This window comes from Pristiophorus japonicus, chromosome 1, assembly GCF_044704955.1.
Source record: "Pristiophorus japonicus isolate sPriJap1 chromosome 1, sPriJap1.hap1, whole genome shotgun sequence".
Lineage (NCBI taxonomy): Eukaryota > Metazoa > Chordata > Chondrichthyes > Pristiophoridae > Pristiophorus > Pristiophorus japonicus.
Genome location: NC_091977.1, coordinates 232,737,481 through 232,763,631, shown reverse-complemented (window position 1 = coordinate 232,763,631; position 26,151 = coordinate 232,737,481). Strand labels below are relative to the sequence as shown.

Genomic DNA, 26,151 nt, shown 5'->3' with positions numbered 1-26,151 from the left:
ATAAACTGTTAAATCTCCAACTTCTTCCAGTTCTGATATTGGGTCATTGACCTGAAATATTAAATCTCTTTCTCTGTCCACAGATGCTGCCTGTCCTGCTGAATGTTTACAGCATTTTCTGTTTTTATTTTATGCAAGATCTGTTTTTATCTTATCTAAGAATATGGATATGCTTTTACATTGCTTTTAATATGGAAGGACAGAACAGCTACTGTAGGAAATCAAAATTGCTTTAAATTGTGTGCTCGCAAATATTTTGATCACAAGTGACATGGATATGACACTGGAGAAGGATGAAACTTGATACAATGGAATAGGATATCGACTAGGATATGCCCCTAAGGTCGTGTGTGTTCAGCAATGTTTGCTGACCATAAAATGCCCACCAAAGTTGAAATAATATAAAAGTGGGATAAAAAAAGCAAAACTAAGTTAGGAACCTCAGCTATCTTCAAGGCGAGGTGCAATGAACAGCCTGGCTAGACATCGCTCATGATTCCCGGGAAGTCCAATACACACAGGTTTCTAGATTTGGGATGCCTGTAGTATCATATCTTCAGATGAATGTTTTGAAATATTAATAACTGAAGTTAACTGTCAGACATATTACTGTCTTGAGCTTTCATGAATCTCGATAAGGATTATCCAACATCGCAAATAAAACTAAAGCAGTTTACAACTGATCCGAAGAAGCTCAACACCATCCAGGTCAAAGCAGCCCGCTTGATCGGCACCTCATCCACCACCTTAAACATTCCTCTCCCTCCACTCCCGTCACACCATGGCTGCAGTGTGTACCATCTACAAGATGCACGGCAGCAACTCAGCAAGGCTTCTTCGACAGCCCCTCCCAAACCCGCGACTTCTACCACCTAGAAGGACAAAGGCAGCAGGCACATGGCAAGACCACCAGCTCCAAGTTTCCCTTCAAGTTACCCTCCTGACTTGGAAATATATCACCGATCCTTCATCATCACTGGGTCAAAATCCTGGAACTCCCTCCCCAACAGCACTGTAAGTGCACCTTCACCACATGGACTCCAGCGGTTCAAGCCGGCGGCTCTCCATCACCTTCTCAAGGGCAATAAATGCTGGACTTGCCAGTGAAGCCCACATCCAGATTTAAGGTAATTGGCAAAAGAACCAGAGGGGAGTGAGAGAAGCAGAAATAGTAGTTTTCAAAAGGGAATTGGATAAATACTTGAAGGGAACAATTTGCAGGGCTATGGGGAAAGGGCAGGGGAGTGGGACTAATTGGGTAGCTCTTTCAAAGAGCCAGCACAGGCACGATGGGTTGATTGTCCTCTCTATGTTCTATCATTCTATATTAGAATAAAGCCAAAAACTGGATGTTAAATTTGAATGGTAAATTCGGCCTTAATGTAGAGCTTCAAGAAGCGGCTTCTTTTAATTCTTCTGAATTTTCTTTCTAATGTTTACACATTTTTTTTAGGTAAGAGTGGTTAGAATATAGAGTAGTTGAGGCAAATAGCATAGATGCATTTAAGGGAAGCTAGGTAAGTACGTGAGGGAGAAAGGAACAGAAGGATATGCTGATGGGATTAGTTGAAGAGGGGTGGGAGGAGGCTTGTGTGGAACATAAACGCCAGCATGGACAAGTTGGGCCGAATGGCCTGTTTCTGTGCTGTACATTCTATCTAAAACACAGACCTTCCTCTAACAGAAGCATGAAGCAGTCTGGGACACAATCCCTGAACTCCGTCAATCCCACTCAACTAGTTCTTTGGAGACATCATTGCGACAGTGTCCCCGTCCCCAATAGAACATTTCTCTTCAACCTAGGGCCATCACAGTTCTCAAAATCAATCATATTTGGAGGAGTGCGTGAGGAAAAGCAAGGAACATAGAATCATAGAAATTTACAGCATGGAAGGAGGCTATTTCGACCCATTGTGCCCGCGCCGGCCGACAAAGAGCTATCCAGTCTAATCCCACTTTCCAGCTCTTGGTCCGTAACCCTGTAGGTTACTGCACTTTAAGTGCACATCCAAGTACTTTGTAAATGTGGTGAGGGTTTCTGTCTCTACCACCCTTTCAGGCACTGAGTTCCAGACCCCCACCACCCTCTAGGTGAAGAAATTTCCCCTCAAATCCTCTCTAAACCTCATATTACTTTAAATCTATGCCCCCTGGTTGTTGACCCCCTCTGCTAAGGAAAATCATCATCAAAGGCCGTCCCTCGGAATCAAGGAAGACTTGCTTCCACTCTTAAAATGAGTCCTTAGGTGGCTGAACAGCCTTGCGCTTGATTTCTGCATGCTCTCGGCGATGAGACTCGAGGTGCTCAGCGCCCTCACGGATGCATTTCCTCCACTTAGGGCGGTCTTTGGCCAGGGACTCCCAGGTGTCGGGTGGGGATGTTGCACTTTATCAGGGAGGCTTTGAGGGTGTCCTTGTAAAGTTTCCTTTGCCCACCTTTGGCTTGTTTGCCGTGAAGAAGTTCTGAGCAGAGCGCTTGCTTTGGGAGTCTCGTGTTTGGCATGCGGACAATGTGGCCTGCCCAGCGGAGTTGATCAAGTGTGATCAGTGCTTCAATGCTGGGGATGTTGGCCTGGTCGAGGACGCTAATGTTAGTGCGCCTGTCCTCCCAGGGGATTTGTAGGATCTCGCGGAGACATCGTTGGTGGTATTTCTCTAGCAACCTGAGGTGTCTACTGTACATGGTCCATGTCTCTGAGCCATACAGGAGGGCGGGTATTACTACAGCCTTGTAGACCATGAGCTTGGTGGCAGATTTGAGGGCCTGGTATTCGAACACTCTTTTCCTCAGGTAGCCGAAGGCTGCACTGGCGCACTGGAGGCGGTGTTGGATCTAGTCATCAATGTCTGCTCTTGTTGATGATAAGACGCTCCCAAGGTATGGGAAATGGTCCACTTTGTGCAGGGTCGGGCCGTGGATCTTGATGACTGGGGGGGCAGCGTTGTGCGGCGAGGACCTTTGTCTTTCACCTTTGTATGGGAAATAGGTCCTTCCTAGCGACTCTATCTAGGCCCCTCAATTTTATACACCTCAATAAAGGTCTCCCCTCAGCCTCCTTTGTTCCAAAGAAAACAACCCCAGCCTATCCAATCTTTCCTCATAGCTAAAATTCTCCAGAGGATGTTGCCTGGACAGTGTATGCATTTGGACACAATATTCAAATAAAGTCTTATCTTTTTTTCTACAGAATGTGCATCAAAAAAAACATGAAAATTGCTAAGTTGTAATCAAGATACAGAACAGTACCAAACCTTTAATATCTCGCCCCAATCAACTGAAAGGCATTTCGGATCAGCAAGACAGTGCATTTACTATTAAATGCACTGTAAAAGAATTTAAACAGGTACATGTTAGCACTGATGTTCCCTTTAATATTTTTTGGGGTGTGTAGCCTGCACAGCCCATTCAGATTTCCACATATGCACAGTTTTTCCTCATTGTTAAGCTGGAATGCTGCCTACGCGGGATCTCCAGACAGGCACACATCTCACCGGGAACACTAGTTACCACTGCTCCTTTTCCTGTACACCACCCTTTCTTTTCCTGTATTTCTTTCCCTGTACGTTTTTCAGTGTACGCACACAGAAGTTATAGAAAGAACCTCAATATACTGTTACTTTTTTTACAACTTGCTATATTCCCACATTGCCCTGTTTTAAAAAAAAATTAAAAGCTGAACCTCTTCCCGACCATTTCTCCTTGCTGTTTTTCAATTTATTCCTCATCCCTTTTCATTTCTCTATCCTTCTGACTTATTTTCCATTGCCCTTCCATTCCTGACCCCGATATAACCTGAAAATCTCTGATGGTCGTTTCCGAAGTTTACCAGATGCAGAACCCTCCCCCGCCAACACCCCGCTCCCCTCCCCGGCCCCAGAAACGAGCACTTGTGGAAAATCCTTCCCGTGTCCGAACAGAAATCCTCTTGGAGACAGAAACAGTAACCCCTGCCTCAGAAAATTATTCATGGAATTAAACAGAACATACAGCACAGAATAAGACCATTCGGCCCAACTGGTCCATGCCAGTGTTTATGCTCCACACGCACCTACTCCCACCCCTCTTCGACTAACAATTTATATTTATATAGCACCTTTAACGCAGCAAAACATCCCAAGAAGCTTCACAGGAGCATTATCAAACAAAATTTGAAACCGACCCACATAAGGAGATATTGGGACAGGTGGCCAAAAGCTTCGTAAAAGAGGTAGCCTCTTAAAGGCGGAAAGGTTTAGGGAGGGAATTCCAGAGCTCAGGGCCCAGGCAGCTGAAAGCATGCCACCAATGGTGGAGAAATGAAAATTGCAGATGTACAAGAGGCCAGAATTGGAGGAGCGCAGAGATCTCGGAGGGTTGTGGGCCTAGAGGCGATTACAGAGATTGGAAGAGGTGAGACAATGGAAGGATTTGAAAACAAGGATGAGAATTTTAAAATTGAGGCATTGTCAGTCTGGGAGCAAATGTAGATCAGCGAGCAGAGGGGTGATGGGTGAACAGGACTTGGTGCGAGTTGGGATAGAGGCAGCAGAGTTTCGGATGAGTTCAAGTTTATGGAGGTCAATCATCTCCTACCAAAGCAAAATACTGCAGATTCTATTTCAAGTTATCTCCTTATGTGTCTTGGTGTCAAATTCTGTTTGATAATCGCTCCTGTGAAGTGCTTTGGGACATCTGACTATGTTAAAGGCACTATGTAAATGCAAGTTGTTGTTTAAGATCAAACTCTTTCACTTAACAGCGGTGCGTTAATTCCTAACCTTCACAAATAGTGTGTGTAGAGAGAATTGCAACCAAATTGTCTAACTAATTGGGGGAAGTGGGGGAGGAGTTTCAACTATCTCTTGGCCACAACTCCAGTGCCTGATAAGGGAAGTGTTATCTCACCAGTGCTAAAAATGATCCTTCAAGTTGTGAGGCAGAGCATGTGGCAATATAAAACCCAGTATCGGTCAGCCAGCCTGCAGTTTATGTGACGGGGTGTTTTTTTTTCTCCTTCTCTAAGATTTACTGCATTTAAAAAGTTTTAATAATACATGGAACCGCAGAATCTCTCTGCAAACTAAAAGGGACCCTGCTCTCAGTTCTCAAATTTAGAACAAAATCTAAAGTCTAAATGACAGTGTCTGGTGTGCAGTCTGGTCTCTGCTGGACTAGTGGTTAGGATTTGGCACTCTCATTGCCACGCTGTTCAATTCCCGGTCATGAAATTAATTTGGGGGTACTATAAGTTGGAGGTCATTAAAAAAACATACTGGATCATTTTGCTTCATAACAGAGGTATCGAGCACAATAGCAAAGACGTTATACTAAACCTTTATAATTCACTGGTTAAGCCCTAGCTGGAGTATTGTGTCCAATTCTGGGCACCACATTTTAGAAAGGATGTCAAGATCTTGGAGAGGTTGCAGAGAAGATTTACTAGAATGGTGCCAGGGACAAGGGACTTCAGTTACCTGAAAAGACTGGAGAAACTGGGGTCGTTCTACTTAGAGCAGAGAAGGTTAAAGGGAGATTAAATAGAAGTGTTCCAATTCATTAAGGGTTTTGATAAGAGCAAATAAGGAAAAACTGTTCCCAGTGGCAGAAGGGTCAGTAACCAGGCACAGATTTAAGATAATTGGCAAAAGACCAGAGGCGAGACGAGAAGTTGTTTTTTAAACGCAGTGAGTTTTTGTGATCTGGAGTGCATTGGCCGGAAGGACGGTGGAAGCAGATTCAATAGTAACTTTAAAAAGGGTATTGGATAAATAATTGAAGGGGAAAAAATTTGGAAGACTATGTGGGAAAAAGCAGAGAAGTGGGATTAATTGGCTAGTTCTGCAAAAGAGCCAGCACAGGCACGATGGGCCAAATGGCCTCCTTCTGTGCTGCACCAGTTTATGATTCTATGAACTGAGCACTTGCTCAAATATGCATTAAAATGTTGTTGAACGTAAGCTGGAAAAAACAGCATAAATATGACAAATATTTGACATATGCCAAGTATATTTTTATATGCTATGAAGGACCTAACAATGTTAAAAAATGTCAAATAATTTGAAAAATGTTTTTTCCCAGTGGCAATACAACACAGTTTAAAAACTAGGTCCAAGCATTTGTTATGGTGTGACATCTCATGTAAGATCACCAACCTACTGCGACATGGGTGGTTTTTCGCCTCGCAAATCCTCAATACAGCAGCTTGGAAAATCTAATTTTCAGGTCAGTAATCATCTCGGGAGTCAGCCAATTAGAAAGCGAAACCATAAAAGGGATTATTATCCCCAAATGTGACGGCCTCATAATTTCAGAAATAATTTCACCATTCCAAGCTTGCCCGCCAACTGAGTCACTCCAGCACGAATGGGGCTAATTTTCAGAGACAGCAGCTAATAGCGCCATTAATATTACTATTCCTGCAAGCTAACGGGTTAGCAGATTAATTGCATCTAATTATCTGGGCAATTATGGTGCACTTCGCACTGCCTTGAGAACATGCCTGGCAACTTCTAATCCTTTCTGGGACAGGGGCTGGGGGAAAGAGACAAAAGAAAAAAATCTCTAATATTTCTTCCTTGCAGAAGAATGCAAAATATATTTGAGTGGTGACACGGCTGTAACATGATCAACAAGGGTATGATTTATATTCCACTTGAGGTTTTCCCTGTGCATGCCCTTTAATTTTTAACTATATATCGATGTGCCGAATGGCTTCCTTCTATGCTGTATTATTCTATGATTCTATCTTGGAATAAGTATTAATAACAAATTAGGTATCTGGATTTGCAGCCCCTTATACTGCTGGTTTAAGGAATTACAGGGTATACTAGTTAAAAAAAGAGAGTATGATACGATTATGCAGCAGGTCCAGAGAAAAGGCTATTATGGGTGACAAAGCCAAGGCAGGTAGATGGAGTTAAGATATAGATCAGTCATGATCTAATTGAATGACAAAACGGGCTCAAGGGGCTGAATGGCCTACTTCTGTTCCTATGTTTCTAAAAGGAAGCTTAATATTCATTCCTCTCTTCAGATATGGACAGTCCTTGCATTTTTGTTTTAAATTTCCAGCATTTTTGTTTTAAATTGTAGGGGTTTTGTTAAATTTATACGACTAGTCTCTGTTCTTTGAGGTACCAGCAATCTGAACAGTCAAATTCTCATCCTCTTCCTAGTTTTTAAATGTAATACACAGCTGGAACAGTACAACTCACTCACGACACGCTGCCATTATGAAATCACTTCCACATCCACTCTGCACAGCTGCAGCAAGACTTGTTTTAAGGAGAGGAAAAATTAATTAAAAGTCAAGGTCCCAATTTTTCGTAATTGTAGAATTACATAGAACATACAGCGCTGAAACAGGCCACTTGGCCCAACCAGTCCATACCGACGTCTATACTCCACGCGAGCCTCCTCCCATCCTTCCTCATCTAACTCTAAAGCATATCCCTCTGTTCCCTACTCCCTCATATTCTTATCCAGCCTTCCTTTAAATGCATTTATACGATTCGCCTCAACCACTCCGTGATAGGAATCCTACCATTCCCATTGTGTATAGATGCAGCGTCCCGAATCCGGAACCCTCGGGACGAGGCTGTTCCAGATTCCGCGTTTTTCCAGACTTTGGAACATCTTTCTGACGTTACGAATCTGGAAACACCTGAGCCCAGGTTCAGGTATTTCTGGATTTCGGAATGTCAGAAAGGCGGAGGCTGGGGGGGGGAGGGGGTGCGCTTGCCGAGGAGCTGTTTGGGTTGCCAACCGTGTCGATGAGGTCGTCGAGCGGGCCACACTGCCGAGGAAGTATTTGGGTGGGCCCCGCCAAAGAGGAGCTGGTCGGGCGGCCCCAACGCGGAGGCCCCGAGGTAAGGGCAGCAGTGGCGAGGTGAGGCCTAAGGTCGGGTAGCAGCGGTGGCAAGGCGAGGCCCGAGGTCAGGCAGCGGCGAGACGAGGGGCGGTGAGGCGAAGCCTAAGGACGGGTAGCAGCGAGGCAAGGGGCGATGAAGCGAGGCCCGAGGTTGGGCAGCGGCGGGACCTTGAGTCGGCAGGTCCGGATTCCGGAACATTTTACGGATTTCGGACGACCCTGCCACCAATCGGTCCGGAGTCTGGATTCCGGAACTCCAGATTTTGGACGCTGTACTAAGGAACGAAGGAAGAAAAAAATACTTACATTTATATAGCACCTTTCAGGACAATCGGATGTCTCAAAGTGCTTTATAACCAATGAAGTACTTTAAAAAAAATATATATAGTCACTGTTCTAATGTGGGAAATAATGGCAGCCAACTTGCACACAGCAAGCTCCCACAAACAGCAATGTGATAATGACCAGGTAATCTGTTTTTGTTATGTTGATTGAGGGATAAATATTGGCCAGGACACCAGGGATAATTTTCCTGCTCTTCTTCGAAATAGTGTCATGGGGTCTTTTACATTCACCCGAGAGGACAGATGGAGCCTCAGGTTAACATCTCATCCGAAAGACGTCACCTCCGACAGTGCAGCGCTCGCTCAGCACTGCACTGGAGTGTCAGCCTAGATTTTTGTGCTCAAGTCCCTGGAGTGAAACTTGAACCCACAACCTTATTTTGTTTAAAATAAAATGGTTTTGGAGCAATAAAGCAGGGAAGTCTTGCTACAGCTATATTAGGTATTGGTGAGGCCACACCTGGAATACTGCGTGTAGTTTTGGTTTCCATATTTACGAAGGATATACTTACTTTGGAGGCAGTTCAGAGAAGGTTCACTCGGTTGAGTCCGGGGATGAGGGGGTTAATTTAAGAGGAAAGGTTGAGTAGGTGCTTGACAAGGTGGATGCAGAGAGGATGTTTCCACTGATGGGGGAGACTAGAAGTAGAGGACATGATCTTAGAATAAGGGGCCGCCCATTTAAAACAGATATGAGGAGAAATTTCTTCTCTCAGAGGGTTGTAAATCTGTGGAATTTGCTGCCTCAGAGAGCTGTGGAAGCTGGGACATTGAATAAATTTAAGACAGAAATAGACAGTTTCTTAAAACGATAAGGGGATAAGGGGTTATGGGGAGCGGGTGAGGAAGTGGAGCGGAGTCCATGATCAGATCAGCCATGATCTTATTGAATGGTGGAGCAGGCTCGAGGAGCCGTATGGCCTACTCCTGTTGCTATTTCTTATGTTCTTAATGTAACATGTATACAAATGTACACACTGTGTATAAAGGCGACTCGCTTCACAACCTCTATTTTCTAGCCAAAACAAAAATCTGAAATACTCATGACGTGCATACAGCTCCCCAAAAAGTAACTAATTTTTTTGTTGTTGTGCACCTGTAAAGCATGCACTCCCATGTTCTGCCACCAGGGAGCTCATCCCCTGAAGTCCCAAGCGATCCCAGCATCCCTTGGGAGCACTGTATATAAGCTAGCCCCTAAGGCCTGTTCCTCACTCTGGAGTGTCTTATTAAAGACTGAGGTCACTGTTACTTTAACCTTCCTGTGTGCAGCCTCATCTGTGTTAGGAACACGATAACTGGCGACGAGAATACGAATCCAACGCATAGATGCAGCAAACTGTGAGCATCCTGGAGAAGTTCTCAGAGGGTGAGAACTGGGAAGCATATGTCGAACGGCTAGACCAGTACTTTGTGGCCAACGAGCTGGACGGAGAAGGAAGCGCTGCAAAAAGGAGAGCGGTCCTCTTCACAGTCTGCGGGGCACCGACCTACAGCCTCATGAAGAATCTTCTGGCTCCGGTGAAACCCACAGATAAGTCGTATGATGAGCTGTGTACACTGGTTCGGGAGCATCTTAACCCGAGGGAGAGCATGCTGATGGCGAGATATCGGTTCTACACGTGCCAGCGATCTGAAGGTCAGGAAGTGGCGAGCTACGTCGCCGAGCTATGGCGACTTTCAGGGCAATGTGAGTTTGATGGCTACCTGGAGCAGATGCTCAGAGACTTTTTTTGTACTGGGCATTGGCCACGAGACCATCCTACGAAAGCTTTTGACTGTAGAGACACCGACTCTCAGTAAGGCCATTGCAATAGCACAGGCGTTAATGTCCACCAGTGATAACACCAAACAAATCTCTCAGCACACAAGTTCTAGCAATGTTCATAAATTAACTGGAACTGTTTTTGCGAGCAGAAATGTACAGGGCAGAAACCACGATTCTGCATCTGCCAGCAGGCCTCAGGTGAGCCAGATGACTCAGAGTCCCCAACAAAGGATGAATGGAAGGCAATTCACACCTTGTTGGCGTTGTGGAGGCTTCCATTCAGCCTATTCATGCCACTTCAAAGAGTATGTTTGCAAGAGCTGTGGAACAATGGGGCACCTCCAACGAGCTTGCAAACGAGCTGCAAGCTCTGCAAAACCTGCTAACCACCACATGGCAGAGGAAGATTGGTCCATGGTGGATCAGAGCAATTTCGAGCCTCAGAGAGAGGAGGCAGATGCTGAAGTACACGGGGTGCACACATTTGAGACGAAATGTCCACCTATAATGTTAAACATAAAATTGAATGGCTTACCCGTAGCCATGGAACTGGACACTGGCGCTAGCCAATCCACCATGAGTAAAAAGATGTTTGAGAGACTGTGGTGCAACAAGGCATTCAGACCAGCCCTGAGCCCCATCCACACGAAACTGAGAACGTACACCAAAGAGCTTATCACTGTCCTGGGCAGCGCCATGGTCAAGGTCACCTACGAGGGCACGGTGCACGAACTGCCACTCTGGATTGTCCCGGGCGATGGCCCCACACTGCTTGGAAGGAGCTGGCTGGGCAAAATCCGCTGGAATTGGGATGACATCCAAGCACTATCACATGTCGATGAGGTCTCATGTACCCAGGTTCTGAACAAATTTCCTTCCCTTTTTGAGCCAGGCATTGGAAATTTTTCCGGGGCGAAGGTGTGGATCCACTTGGTCCCAGAGGCACGACCCATTCACCACAAGGCCCGAGCGGTACCTCACATGATGAGGGAGAGAGTGGAAATCGAGCTGGACAGGCTGCAACATGAGGGCATCATCTCCCCAGTGGAATTCGGCGAGTGGGCCAGCCCGATTGTTCCAGTACTCAAAAGTGATGGCACAGTCAGGATTTGCGGCAATTATAAAGTAACCATTAATCGTTTCTCGCTACAGGACCAATACCCGCTACCTAAGGCAGACGACCTATTTGCGACGCTGGCAGGAGGCAAGGCGTTCACCAAGCTCGACCTGACTTCGGCCTACATGACGCAGGAGCTGGAGGAGTCTTCGAAGGGCCTCACCTGCATCAACACGCACAAGGGACTGTTCATCTACAACAGATGCCCGTTTGGAATTCGGTCGGCTGCAGCGATCTTCCAGAAAAACATGGAAAGCCGACTCAAGTCGGTACCACACACGGTGGTCGTTCAGGACGAGCTGTCCATTCAGGCAGACTGCCTGATGTGGGGTAACCGCGTAGTGCTACCAAAAAAGGGCAGGGAGACGTTCATCTAGGATCTCCACAGCACACACCCGGGTATAGTAATGATGAAAGCGATAGCCAGATCCCACGTGTGGTGGCCCGGTATCGACTCTGACTTCGAATCCTGTGTACGGCAATGCAGCGTGTGCGCTCAGTTGAGCAACGCGCCCAGAGAGGCACCACTAAGTTTGTGGTCCTGGCCCTCCAGACCATGGTCGAGGATCCATGTCGACTATGCGGGCCCATTTCTCGGTAAAATGTTCCTGGTGGTGGTGGATGCTTTTTCAAAATGGATTGAATGTGAAATAATGTCGGGAAGCACCGCCACCGCCACCATTGAAAGCCTGAGGGCCATGTTTGTCACCCACGACCTGCCTAACATACTGGTCAGTGACAACGGGCCATGTTTCACCAGTGCCGAATTTAAAGAATTCATGAACCGCAATGGGATCAAACATGTCACCCTGGCCCCGTTTAAACCAGCCTCCAATGGGCAGGCAGAGTGGGCAGTACAAACAATCAAACAGAGCCTTAAACGAGTCACAGAAGGCTCACTCCAAACCCGCCTGTCCCGAGTACTGCTCAGCTACCGCACGAGACCCCATTCGCTCATAGGGGTGCCCCCGGCTGAGCTACTCATGAAAAGGACACTTAAAACCAGACTCTCGCTGGTTCACCCCAACCTGCATGATCAGGTAGAGCAGGCAGCAGCAACAAAATGTAAACGATGGTCGCGCCACTGTGTCACGGGAAATTGGTCTGAATGACCCTGTGTATGTGCTAACCTATGAACATGGTCCCAAGTGGATTGCGGGCACGGTGATAGCTAAAGAAGGGAATAGGGTGTTTGTAGTCAAACTAGACAATGGACAAATTTGCAGAAAGCACCTGGACCAAACAAAGCTGTAGTTCACAGACTGCCCTGAACAACCCACAGCAGACTCCACCTTTTTCCACAACACACACCCTAAGGATCAACGACACCACGCCGGACCAGGAAATCAAACCCATCACACCCATCAGCCCAGCAAGGCCAGGCTCACCTAGCAGCGCTGCAGGGCCAACAACACGCCAGCCCAGCGAGGGCACAGCCAACACACCAGAACAGACATTTGTACCGAGGCGGTCCACCAGGGAGAGAAAGGCTCCCGACCGCCTCACCTTGTAAATAGTTTTCACTTTGACTTTGGAGTGGGGGGGGGGGGGGGGGGAAAGTGATGTTGTATATCTGTAAAGCATGCACTCCCATGTTCCGCCAGCAGGGAGCTCATCTCCTGAAGTCCCAAGGGATCCCAGCATCCCTTGGGAGCACTGTATATAAGCCGGCCCCTAAGGCCTGTTCCTCACTCTGGAGTGTCTTATTAAAGACTGAGGTCACTGTTACTTTAACCTCCCTGTGTGCAGCCTCATCTGTGTTAGGAACACAATAGTTTTAATATGTGCTGTCCCCTCCACAAGCTGCTGCCACCACTAAAGACAGACTAGGAGTGGAAATTTGAGAGAAGGGAGGCAGATAAATGAGTGTGTGGGAACTGAAGAGTCTAGGATGAACAGAGGAAAAAGAATGGGCAGGTGAGTGCGTTCCTAGATTGACCTACAGCATCATCCGTCCCAATGACGTATATAAAGTGATTTCAACCTGTACTCTCCAAATTTCAACCTCCGAACAGTGACTCAAATTTCTAACCTTGTACACTAGTATACACAGTAACTCCTGACAAATACATCGACTTCCATCTGCCTCGTAAACAGTGTCTTAGAATGCTTGTGCGTTCAAGTCCCACATAGAAAATAGGTGCAGGAGTAGGATATTCGGCCCATCAAGCCACTTCAGAGACTTGAGCACAAAATCCAGCCTGACACTCCTAGTGCAATGCTGAGCGAGTGTTGCACTCGTGCAGGTGGCGTCTTTCGGATCAGACGTTAAACCGAGACGCCGCCTGCCCATTTGGGTGGACATAAAAGATCCCATGGCACTATTTTGAAGTTCGCCCCAGTGTCCTGGCCAATGTTCCCTTTAAGCCGAGCAGCCGGTGAGACAGCTTTTAAATTGAAAAAAAAGCGCACGCATAGACTTTTAAAAGGGGTAATAAAGGGAACATTGGTTGAGGATGGTCATTACCTGGCATTTATGTGGTGTGAATGTTATCTGCCATTTGTCAATCCAAGACCGTATGTTATCTAGTTTCTGCGGTCACTCTGACAGCCATCACAGACCCAATCCGGATCAGGGTCAAGCAAGGCTGCGTCATCGCACCAACAGGGGAAGAGTGACCATAATATGGTAGAATTCTTCATTAAGATGGAGAGTGACACAGTTAATTCAGAGAGTATGGTCCTGAACTTAAAGAAAGGAAACTTCGATGGTATGAGACGTGAATTGGCTAGGATAGATTGGCGAATGGTACTTAAAGGGTTGACAGTGGATAGGCAATAGCAGACATTTAAAGATCACATGGATGAACTTCAACAATTGTACATCCCTGTCTGGAGTAAAAATAAAACAGGGAAGGTGGCTCAACCATGGCTAACAAGGGAAATTAGGGATATTATTAAATCCAAGGAAGAGGCATATAAATTGGCCAGAAAAAGCAGCAAACCTGAGGACTGGAAGAAATTTAGAATTCAGCAGAGGAGGACAAAGGGTCTAATTAGGAGGGGAAAATAGAGTATGAGAGTAAGCTTGCAGGGAACATAAAAACTGACTGCAAAAGCTTCTATAGATATGTGAAGAGAAAAAGATTAGTGAAGACAAACATAGGTCCCTTGCAGTCAGAATCAGGTGAATTTATAATGGGGAACAAAGAAGTGGCAGACCAAATGAACAAATACTTTGGTTCTGTCTTCACTAAGGAAGACACAAATAACCTTCCGGAAATACTAGGAGACTGAGGGTCTAGCGAGAAGGAGGAACTAGGAAATCCTTATTAGTCAGGAAATTGTGCTGGGAAATTGATGGGATTGAAGGCCGATAAATCCCCGGGGCCTGATAGTCTGCATCCCAGAGTACTTAAGGAAGTGGCCCTAGAAATAGTGGATGCATTGGTGAATATTTTCCAACATTCTATTGACTCTGGATCAGTTCCTATGGACTGGAGGGTAGCTAATATAACCCCACTTTTTAAAAAAGGACAGAGAAAATAGGGAATTATAGACCGGTTAGCTTGACATCGGCAGTGGGGAAAATGTTGCAACAATTATTAAAGATGTAATAGTAGTGCATTTAGAAAGCAGTGACAGGATCGGTCCAAGTCAGCATGGAATAATGAAAGGGAAATCATGCTTGACAAATCTTCTGGAATTTTTTGAGGATGTAATTAGTAGAGTGGACAAGGGAGAACCAGTGGATGTGGTGTATTTGGACTTTCAAAAGGCTTTTGACAAGGTCCCACACAAGAGATTAGTGTTCAAAATTAGAAGCACATGGTATTGGGGGTAATGTATTAACGTGGATAGAGAACTGTTTGGCAGACAGGAAGCAAAGAGTAGGAATAAACTGGTCCTTTTCAGAATGGCAGGCAGTGCCTAGTGGGGTACCGCAAAGTTCAGTGCTGGGGCCCCAGCTATTTACAATATATATTAAGAATTTAGACGAAGAAATTGAATGTAATATCTCCAAGTTTGCATATGACACTAAGCTGGGTGGCAGTGTGAGCTGTGAGAAGGATGCTAAGAGGCTGCAGGGTGACTTGGACAGGTTAGGTGAGTGGGCAAATGCAGTATAATGTAGATAAATATGAGGTTATCCACTTTGGTAGCAAAAACAGGAAGGCAGAATATTATCTAAATGATAACAAATGGTACAGCAGGCGGTGCAGGCGGCAAATGGCATTTTGGCCTTCATAGCGAGAGGATTTAAGTATCGGAGCAGGGAATTCTTACTGCAGTTCTACAGGGCCTTGGTGAGGCCACACCTTGAATATTGTGTACAGTTTTGGTCTCCTAATCTGAGGAAAGATGTTCTTGCTATTGAGGGAATGCAGCGAAGGTTCACCAGACTGATTCCCGGGATGGCAGGACTGACATATGAAGAAAGACTGGATCGACTAGGCTTATATTCACTGAAATTTAGAAGAATGAGAGGGGATCTCATAGAAACATATAAAATTCTGATGGGATTGGACAGGTTAGATGCAGGAAGAATGTATCCGATGTTGAGGAAGTCCAGAACCAGGGGTCACAGTCTAAGGATAAGTGGTAAGCCATTTAGGACCGAGATGAAGAGAAACTTCTTCACTCAGAGAATTGTGAAGCTGTGGAATTCTCTACCACAGAAAGTTGTTGAGGCCAGTTCGTTAGATATATTCAAAAGGGAGTTAGATGTGGCCCTTACGGCTAAAGGAATCAAGGAGTATGGAGAGAAAGTAGGAATGGGGTACTGAAGTTGTATGATCAGCCATGATCATATTGAATGGTGGTGCAGGCTCGAAGGGCCGAATGGCCTACTCCTGCACCTATTTTCTATGTTTCGATCTTCCTTGCTGCAATGCTTCATCTCACCCTTAGCAAGTTCCCCGCTGGAGTGGAGCTAAATTATAGAACAAATGGGAATCTGTTCAACCTCCGCCAACTCCAGGCTAGATCCAAGGTCGTCCGATCCTCTGTCATTGAACTACAGTACGCAGACGACGCTTGCATCTGCACACACTCGGAGGCCGAACTCCAAGCCATCGTCAACACCTTCACCGAGGCGTACGAGAGCATGGGCCTTATGGTAAACATCCGTAAGACAAAGGTCCTCTACCAACCTGATCCTGCCACATAGCACTGCGCACCCCCCCCCCCCCCCGATTATCAAAATCCACGACGAGGCCTTGGACAATGTGGACAATTTTCCATACCTCGGGATCCGACTGTCAGCAAGGGCAGACATCGATAACGAGGTCCAAAACCGCTTTCAGTGTACCAGCGCTGCCTTCGGTCGCCTGAGAGAGAGTGTTTGAAGACCAGGACCTCAAATCTGGCACCAAGCTCATGGTCTACGGGGCAGTAGTGATACCCACCCTCCGATATGGCTCAGAGACGTGGACCATATACAGCAAACAGCTCAAAATGCTAGAGAAATACCACTGGCGCTGCCTCCGTAAGATCCTGCAATTCCATTGACAGGATAGACGCACCAACATCAGTGTTCTCACTCAGGCTAACATCTCCAGCATCGAAGCACTGATCACATTCGATCAGCTCCGTTGGGCGGGCCACATCGTCCGCATGTCCGACACAAGACTCCCAAAGGAAACGCTCTACACGGAGCTTCAACACAGCAAGCAAGCCCCAGGTGGGCAGAGGAAACGCTTCAAGGACACCCTCAAAGCCTCCTTGAGAGAGTGCAACATCCCCACCGACTCCTGGGAATCCCTGGCTCAAGACCAAAATGGAGGAAGAGCATCCAGGAGGGCGTTGAGCACCTCGAGTCCCATCGCCGAGAACAAGCAGAAACCAAGCGTAGACAGCGGAAGGAGCGGTGTCAATCCAGGCTTCCCACCCACCCTTTCCTTCATCAACTGTCTGCCCCACCTGTGACAGAGACTGTAGGTCCCACATTGGACTCCTCAGTTATCTGAGAACTCACTTTTAGAGTGGAAGCGAATCATCCTCAACTCCTAGGGACTGCCTATAATAATGATGATACATCCATTCAGCATGAGGATGACAGGAGGGTTGGTCATCAGAGGATACAGATTTAAGATAATTAGTAAAAGAACCAGAGGGGAAATGAGAATTTATTTTAACGCAGCGAGTTGTTACAATCTGGAATGCATGGCCTGAAAGGGTGGTGGAAGCAGATTCAATAGTAACTTTCAAAAGGGAACTGGATAAATACTTGAAGGGGAAAACATTATAGGGCTATAATGAAAGAGCTGGGGGAGTGGGACTAATTGGAGAGCTCTTTCAAAGAGTCGGCACAGGCAGGATGGGCTGAGTGGCCTCCTTCTGTGCTGTATCATTCTATGTTAGTTGGAATTCTACATTGAGTAGAGAACTAGACTTGGAAAGGATTCCCAGCTCAGGGACTCTTTCCAGTTTTTACTGAGGCTGAAACGAGTAATTTGCTGTTTAAAAAAAAAGTGTGTGTGGGGACCCGCAGCAAATATTGACACACTCCTAGGGAATTCCCTGTCCTAACTTCAGAAAAACATTAGTTCCCCAAAAGGGAATAAGTGCCTTCATTGCAGAAAACATTTTTACTCAGATGCTAACAGAACGAACAGGTCAACGGGAAAATACTGAAATCGGATGACATCATAGAGCCCAGGGACCCCAGTTTCAAAACCCATGTCAATTAAATTTGACTGTTATAACTTTCAAACTGTGCACACTTTTATTTAAACCACACATCTTTAAATATTTATTTATTTGAATTGCTGCTGAATACTTTAAAATTGAAACTAAAGAATGCTACATATGGAACTGTAGAACAGTTCCCATATTTTTGGACTCGGAAATAAAAAGCACTTTCTTTTGGGGGATGGGGAAGATGCAAAAATGCTCCTGCAGTCCCCCTCAAAAGGGGAACAACTTATAATCCCTAAACTAAGTGATTACAACAACATTGCATTTATATAGCGCCTTTAACCTTGCAAAAAGCCCCAAGGCATTACCACATTCAATGTAAATGCCACCTGCCTCCCATTTTCTCAAAGGAAATGTTTTTGCATAATGGCACAGAAAATATTGCGCTCAAAATTCCACATTGCCTTTTTTTTGTGCTATTTAAGATTAACGGCCGATTTTTTAAGCCAAAGTAGCGGCAAAAAAAATCCGAAGTTTCACCATTTTTCTTTTTGAATTTGGCACAGTGCAGAAAGAGCTTAGCTTGTGTGGGTGGAGCTAATTGATAGCGCCGAAAAACTGAAGCCCCGTTCTGCGCATGCCCAAGCATTTAGGTTTCCTGGGTAACGTGTAATTGTAAAGCTTTACTCTGTAGCTACCCAGTGCTGATTTTTCCCGTGCCGACCCGCTGAGATTTCCAGCATTTTCTATTTTTATTCCAGATTCCAGCATCCAGTATTTTGCTTTTGTATCCGTGCTGTTCCTGCCCTGGGAGTGTTTAGATTCTGAAACTCCCCATCTCAGCTAACGGCTCGCAAATGGCCCGCCATAGCCGCCCCTATCTCTGGCCGATTGCTGCCCCCCCCCCCCGCCCCCGCCTCCGTTGCCGCCCTTATCCCTGACTGAAAGGCTCCCCCATTGCCGCCCCTATCCCTGGCTGAAAGGCCCCTGCTGCAACCGCCCCTATCCCTGGCCGAATGGTCCCCCCTCCCTCCCCATTGCCACCCCTCTCCCCGGCTTGGCTTCCACCTCCCCCCCCCCCCGCCCCCAGGCTTCTTTGGAAGCCGAGCACTGAGCTCCTGTGTCCGGCCGAGGAAGCGAAGCTGACAGCCGGCACTCCAACCCTGTGTGCCTCGAGCCTGGTGAGCAGCGGTTCGGTGGTAGAATTTCAACTCGCAATTTACTGCAATAAATAAAGTTTCTCTTTTCCCTCCGCACAAACAAACATTTTGAATTAGTTGGGATATTATACAATTCTTGTTACCTCCCTCCAGAACCTATAACTCAGCTCCAATAAACAAGACGGCGTCTGTAATGTCGATTTCTATCCGACTCAGTAAGGTACGGTTTTACAAAGCAGTCCCCAGCGCCATTTTTAAAAAATCCTTATTGGCAAAACACGCAGAAATGGCCAAAAATAGCGTTATGGGTGGGTTTGACCCCGAGTGACGTCATAAAAATGTTAACAAAAAAAACCGTCAGTTATCTATTAAGGACGGGGTTATAACATTGGCAAAACTTGCAAAATTAAGTTAGCTCCAAAACACACTTAGCTCAAAAAAAAATGGAGCTAAATGATGGTGAATTTTGGGCCCATTATTGCCTCTCCACCAGGCGACCCCAGATTTAGTCCCTGGGTTTTAAGTCACTTGAGCACACTGGCCATTGCTGAAGAGAGAGTTCAGCCAGACCACAGTCAGGCAGCTATAAAGAGAGAGTCCCTTAGGTTGTTCGATCTCAAGAAGCAATCTCAACCTGTCCCATCCCACTAGAATGGCCTCTTCTATCCTTCAGTCAGGTCAGCAGACGGCTCAGAGTAGGGAACCTGGTTGCAGTAGCCTATCTGGTACAAAGCAATTCCCAGGTGGAAAGACATGAAAGCATTTAAAATACTCTTTCACACATTTCAATTTAAAATATTTCATGCTCTTGACAAATTAACATGTGACTTACATTATCAATACTATAGGATATTTTTTCAGGGGGGGAAAAAAAACTCAAAAAAACCACAAGACAATTGGTAGCTGCTGTCCCTGAGGGTTATTTTCGGTTGCATTTATATTGTGCTCATGGGGTGCATTTACACAAGATTAGCATTGGGACAATTTCCACTTCACACAGACACCAGACTTGCAAATAAAAACAGAAATTGCTGGAAACACTCAGCAGGTCAGGCAGCATCTGTGGAGAGAGAAACAGAGTTAACATTTCAGGTCGATGACCTTTCATCAGAACTTGCAACGGTAACTCATGACCCAATCTAACTCTGGATCGAAGCTTGGTGGCAGTTTTGAGGGCCTGGTCTTCGAACACTCTTTTCTTCAGGCGGCTGAAGGCTGCACTTGCGCACTGGAGACGGTGTTGAATCTCGTCGTCAATGTCTGCTCTTGTTGATAAGAGGCTCCCGAGGTATGGGAAGTGGTCCACGTTGTCCAGGGCCATGCTGTGGATCTTGATGACTGGGGGGCAGTGCTGTGCGGCGGGGACAAGTTGGTGGAGGACCTTTGTCTTACGGATGTTTAGCGTAAGGCCCATGCTTTCGTACGCCTCAGTAAATAAGCTAACTATGACTTGGAGTTCAGCCTCTGTATGTGCGCAGACAAAGGCATCGTCCGCGTACTGTCGCTGCCACCAAGCTCATGGTCTTCAGGGCTGTAGTAATGCCCGCCCTCAGAGACATGGACCACGTACAGTAGACACCTCAAGTCACTGGAGAAATACTACCAACGATGTCTCCGCAAGATCCTGCAAATCCCCTGTGAGGACAGACGCACCAACGTTAGTGTCCTCGACCAGGCAACATCTCCAGCATTGAATCACTGACCACACTTGATCAGTTCCGCTGGGCAGGTCACATTGTTCGCATGCCAGACATGAGACTCCCAAAGTAAGCGCTCTACTCAGAACTCCTTCACAACAAACGAGCCAAAGGTGGACAGAGGAAACGTTATAAGGACACCCTCAAAGTCTCCCTGATAAAGTGCAACATCCCCACCGACACCTGGGAGTCCCTGGCCAAAGACCACCCGAAGTGGAGGAAGTGCATCCGGGAGGGCGCTGAGCACCTCGAATCTCATTGCCGAGAGCATGCAGAAATCAAATGCAGGCAGCGGAAAGAGCGTGCGGCAAACCAGTCCCACCCACCCCTTCCCTCAACGACTATCTGTCCCACCTGTGACAGGGACTGTGGTTCTCGTATTGGACTGTTCAGCCACCTAAGGACTCATTTTGAGAGTGGAAGCAATGATGATGATGATGATGGATCGAAGCAGTGTGTAGTGTGTGAATCCAGTGTGGTGGTCATTCTGGGTTACGGAGAGTTCAGGGGGGCTCTGTAGCACTTGTTGGGCTCTTTCTAAATATACCTTACAACAACTTGTATTTATATAGCGCCTTTAACAAAGTAAAACAGCTTCACAGGAGCTCTATCAAATAAACTTTGACACTGAGCCACATAAGGAAATATTAGGACAGGTGACCTAAAGCTTGATCAAAGTAGGTTTTAAGGAGCGTCTTAAAGGAGGAAAGATAGAGAGACGTAGAGGTTTAGGGAGGGAATTGCAGAGTTTAGGGCCAATGATGGAGCATTGAAAATCGGGGATGCGCAAGAGCCAGAATTGACGGAACGCAGAGATCTCGGAGAGTTATAGGGCTGGAGGAGATTACAGAGATTGGGAGGCGCGAGGCCATGTTGGGATTTGAAAACAAGGCATTGTAGGACCGAGAGCCTATTGTAGGTCAGTGAGCACAGCGGTGATGGGTGAACGGGACTTGGTGCAAGTTAGGATATGAGCAGCAGAGTTTTGGATGAGAAGTTTACGGAGGGTGCAAGGTAGGAGAATATAAATGTTTAAAGAGTGGAGACTTTCCCCACTAGACAGCGGTTTGGACAATGCAGCACTCCCTTAATACTGTGCCAAAATATCAGCCGAGATCACACTCTTAAGTCTGGATTGGTAGGTGAACCTACAAACCTCTGGCTCAAAGGCAGGAGTGCGACGAACAACCAAACTAGATAAAAATGGATGTTATTCTGGCTGCCTCTAATAAAACACAAGTAGCCTTTTACAACACATCAAAAAGTTCTTCATTGACTGTAAAGCGCTTTGGATGTCCGGATGTCCTGAAAGGCGCTATAGAAATGCAAGTTTTTCCACTCTCATCCATTGAAATGACCAACTGTTGGGGAGATAGCTCTGCTGGGGGCAGCCTGGGTTCGAGTTGCAGCCAGGCGGGAGCAAAACAACATAAAGAGGAATTTGCCTGGCTGCAACTCGAAATGCAGTGCCGTCTCTCCGATCCGCGGGGAATGCAAACCAGAGTGAGACCCCCAGTGTGCAAGCTTGGGCTCTTAAAGCTCAGGACATCGGTGCGCTGGATAATCACCCCGGGGGAGCTGCCGCTGCCGCTGCCGCTTTTGTGTTGATGGCACACCTTCAAAAAAAACTTTGCGAAGCTAAAACCCAACTTTGCGTCCATATAAAGAAGAGTGGGTACTTGCAACCCCGTGCAGGGAACAAAGCGGAGATGCACAACATAACTTTATATGGACGCGATCCATCACTTTTGCTCCCTGCCCGTTATAACCATGCTCTTGTAACCGAAGTGTGCGCCGTGGAAGATAGGTTTGTGGGCGGCTGCTTTGCACGGGAGTCCTGGTAATGCAAGGCTGGCGGCCGCTCCCATGGAGCGAGCACTTTCCCGGCGCCTTCTGCAACTCACCTTCATCCTCTCGATCCCCGCCTCGAACTTCAGTTGCTCCACCATCCGCTGCATGCTCGACAGGCTCGAGTTTGTACTCATGCTTTTGTTGTTGTTGGTTTTTTCTCTCTCTTGCAAACAATTCACGTTATTTTTATATTCTCTCTCTCTCTCTCTCAAATGCTGCTGCTCTGACTCCCTCTATTCTTACTCTGTACCTTGCAAATGCTCCGCCCGGACTCCCACTATCGGAACTGATGTCATTGGGATCCTCCGGAGGGAAAGGACCAACTACATAAAAATACCCCTCTCTCACTGTTAACTCTGTCAATGAACACACAGTGGGACTCTTTGATCAGCCTCCAGCAAAGGCGCTCACCCTGCCATCTACTGGCTCACTGCAAGGTTTGCAGCAGTAAAAAGACTTGCATTTATATAGCACCTTTCGCTACCTCAATGTCCCAAAGCACTTTCCAGCCAATGAAGTACTTTTAAACTGTAGTAACTGTTGTAATGTAGGAAACAAGTCACTCAACCAGGAAACACCAGAACTGGTTTGATGAGAATGACCAGGAGATCCAAGAGCTAATAAATCGCAAGTGTAGAGCATTTCTGAACCTAAAACAACCCAACTCAGGAGCAGCAAAGCAGCATTACAGACGGCTTAAGGCCGAGGTCCAACAAAAAACCCGCGACCTAAAGAATAGATGGTGGGTGGAGAAAGCACAGGAGATTCAGCAGCTGGCTGACAGCCATGATGTGCGAGGATTCTTCACCGCAGTCAAGGCCACCTATGGCCCAAGGCCCCACCCCACTGCTGGCCAAAAACGGGGAGACACTCATCAAGTACACCTAGGTAGTCAGGACCTGTTGGAAGGAGCACTTCGAAGATCTCCTTAAACGAGACTCTGCCTTTGACTCAAGTATCCTCGACTCCATCCCACAGCATGTTACCCGCCACCATCTCAGCAAAACCCCAGCCTTGCACAAGATAAAAAAGGCCATCCACCAGTTCAAGAACAAGGCAACGGGAGCAGATGGAATCCCCGCAGAGGCACTAAAGTATGGGGGAGAGGCACTATTGCATGACCTCATCTCTCTCATCTGGAAGGCAGAGAGCATGCAGAGAGATCTGAGAGATGCAGTAATCGTGACTATCTTTAAAGAAAGGGGACAAGTCCGACTGCGGCAAATACAGAGGAATCTCCGTTATCAGCCACTGGGAAAGTCGTCGCTAGAGTCCTCCTCAACAGTGGCTGAGGAGCTCTCCCGGAGTCACAGTGCGGATTTTGTCCTCTACGGGGTACAACGGACATGATTTTAACAGCGCAACAGCTGCAAGAAAAATGCAGGGAACAGCACCAACCCTTGTACATGACCTTCTTTGACCTTACAAAGGCCTTTGACACCATCAACCACGAGGGACTATGGAACGTCCTCCTCTGTTTCAGCTGCCCCTAAAAGTTCATCACCATTCTCCGCCTGCTTCACGACGACATGCAAGCTGTGATCCTGACCAACAGATCCATCACAGACTCAATCCATGTCCGGACCGGGGTCAAGCAGGGCTGCGTCACTGCGCCAACCCTCTTCTCAATCTTCCTTGCTGCAATGCTCCGCCTCACGCTCAACAAGCTCCCCGCTGGAGTGAACTGAACTACAGAACCAGTGGGAACCTGTTCAACCTTCATCGTCTCCAAGCCAGATCCAAAACCGTCCCAACTTCTGTCGTCGAACTACAGTACGTGGACGACGCTTGCGTCTGCGCACATTCAGAGACTGAACTCCAAGTCATAATCAACATCTTCACTGAAGCGTACAAAAGCATGGACCTTACACTAAACATCCGTAAGACAAAGGTCTTCCACCAATCTGACCCCGCCACACAGCACTGACCGCCAGTCATCAAGATCCACGGCACGGCCCTGGACAACGTGGACCACTTTCCGTATCTCGGGAGCCTATTATCAGCAAGAGCAGACATCGACGACAAGATTCAACATCGCCTCCAATGTGCCAGCGCAGCCTTCGGCCGCCTGAGGAAAATAGTGTTCGAAGATCAGGCCCTCAAATCTGCAACCAAGCTCATGGTCTACAGGGCTGTAGTGATACCCGCCCTCTGTATGGCTCAGACATGGACCATATACAATAGACACCTCAAATCGCTGGGGAAATACCACCAACGATGCCTCCGCAAGATCTTGCAAATCCCCTGGGAGACAGACACACCAACGTTAGCGTCCTCAATAAGGCCAACATCCCCAACATCGAAGCACTGACCACACTCGACCAGCTCCGTTGGGCAGGACACATTGTTCGCATGTCTGACACAAGACTCCCAAAGCAAGCGCTGTATTCGTAACTTCTACACGGCAAGCGAGCCAAGGTGGGCAGAGGAAACATTTCAAAGACACCCTCGCAGCCTCCTTGATAAAATGCAATATTCCCACCGACACCTGGGAATCCCTGGCCAAAGACCATTCATTCTAAGTAGAGGAAGTGCATCCGGGAGGGCGCTGAGCACCTCGAGTCTCGTCGCCGAGAGCATGCAGAAAACAAGTGTTCCTTCAATGACTGTCTGTCCCACCTGTGACAGAGACTGTAATTTCCGTATTGGACTGTTCAGTCACCTAAGAATTTACTTTTAGAGTGGAAGCAAGTCTTCCTCGATTTCGAGGGACTGCCTATAATGATGAATGTAGGAAACGCAGCAGCCGATTTGCACACAGCAAGGTCCCACAAACAGCAATGTGATAGTGACCAGATAATCTATTTTTAGTGATGTTGATTGAGGAATAATGTTAGCCAGGACACCGCGGACAACTCCCTTGGTTTCCTTAAAATAGTACCATGGGATCTTTTATATCCACCTGAGAGAGCAGACAGGGTAGTCACTGTTATAATATAGAAAGACAGAAAGCGCCCACAAATGAACGGAGGTGCTGTCTTTCAGCTGAGATGTTAAATCTGAGACCCTGTCTGCTCTCTCAGCTGGATATAAAAGATCCTATGGCACTATTTTGAAGAGCAATAAAGTTATCCCAGATGTCCTGGACAATATTTATCCCTCAATTATCACTAAAACAGATTATCTGTTCATTTGTGGGAGCTTGCCGTCTGTGTTTTCTACATTACAACAGTGACTACACTTCAAAAGTATTTCAGTGCCTGTAATGCATTTAGGATGCCCTGAGGTTGTGAAAGGTGCTTTATAGAATGCAAGTCTTGATAGGAGGTGGGTGGGGGGCTTGACCCATCCACCTCCATGGCACAAACCTGGTATTGCAGTACTTCCAGGAACGGTGCTTTGGCTCTAGGCCTTTTGGCTAAGAGCAAAAACATTGGCGCAGAGTGATCCTTGAATGGGCCCAAGGTGACCTTTGGCGTTTATGATCTGACAAAGAATTGGAAAGATTGGCAACGAATAAAACATTAAAAAAAAAGTCTTTTAAGCCAGAGGCTTGTGAGTTCAAATACCAATCAAGACTTGAGAGCTTAATATAGGCTGGTGGTACTAAGCGAGTACTTATTGTCAGAGATGCTGTCTTTAGAGGAGATATTAAGCGAGTTCGCCCACTATCTTATCCTTCCATTACACAACACCAGGTCATTTGTAATTTGTGGGACCAGGTTTTGGTTTTGCTACTTAAAAGTAATTAAACAGTACTTCAAAACCAATTGGCAATTGTGATGAGTCTTTTATGTAAATATGAGCTATTTCTTTCAAAATGCAAGGATCAGGACAATGTGTGT

The 26,151-nt window shown here is 46.6% G+C and overlaps 1 protein-coding gene across 1 annotated transcript in view; it reads right to left on the bottom strand.

Annotated features, from left to right (window-relative positions):
* gng10 (guanine nucleotide binding protein (G protein), gamma 10) overlaps positions 1–22,728 on the bottom strand; it is a 38,300-nt gene extending 15,572 nt beyond the window's left edge. Inside the window, exon 1 of the mRNA XM_070888107.1 lies at positions 22,420–22,728. Coding sequence (XP_070744208.1) covers positions 22,420–22,500 — 81 coding nt within the window. The 5' untranslated portion in view covers positions 22,501–22,728. The remainder of the gene's footprint in view (positions 1–22,419) is intronic.
* Between the last annotated feature and the right edge of the window lie 3,423 nt (positions 22,729–26,151).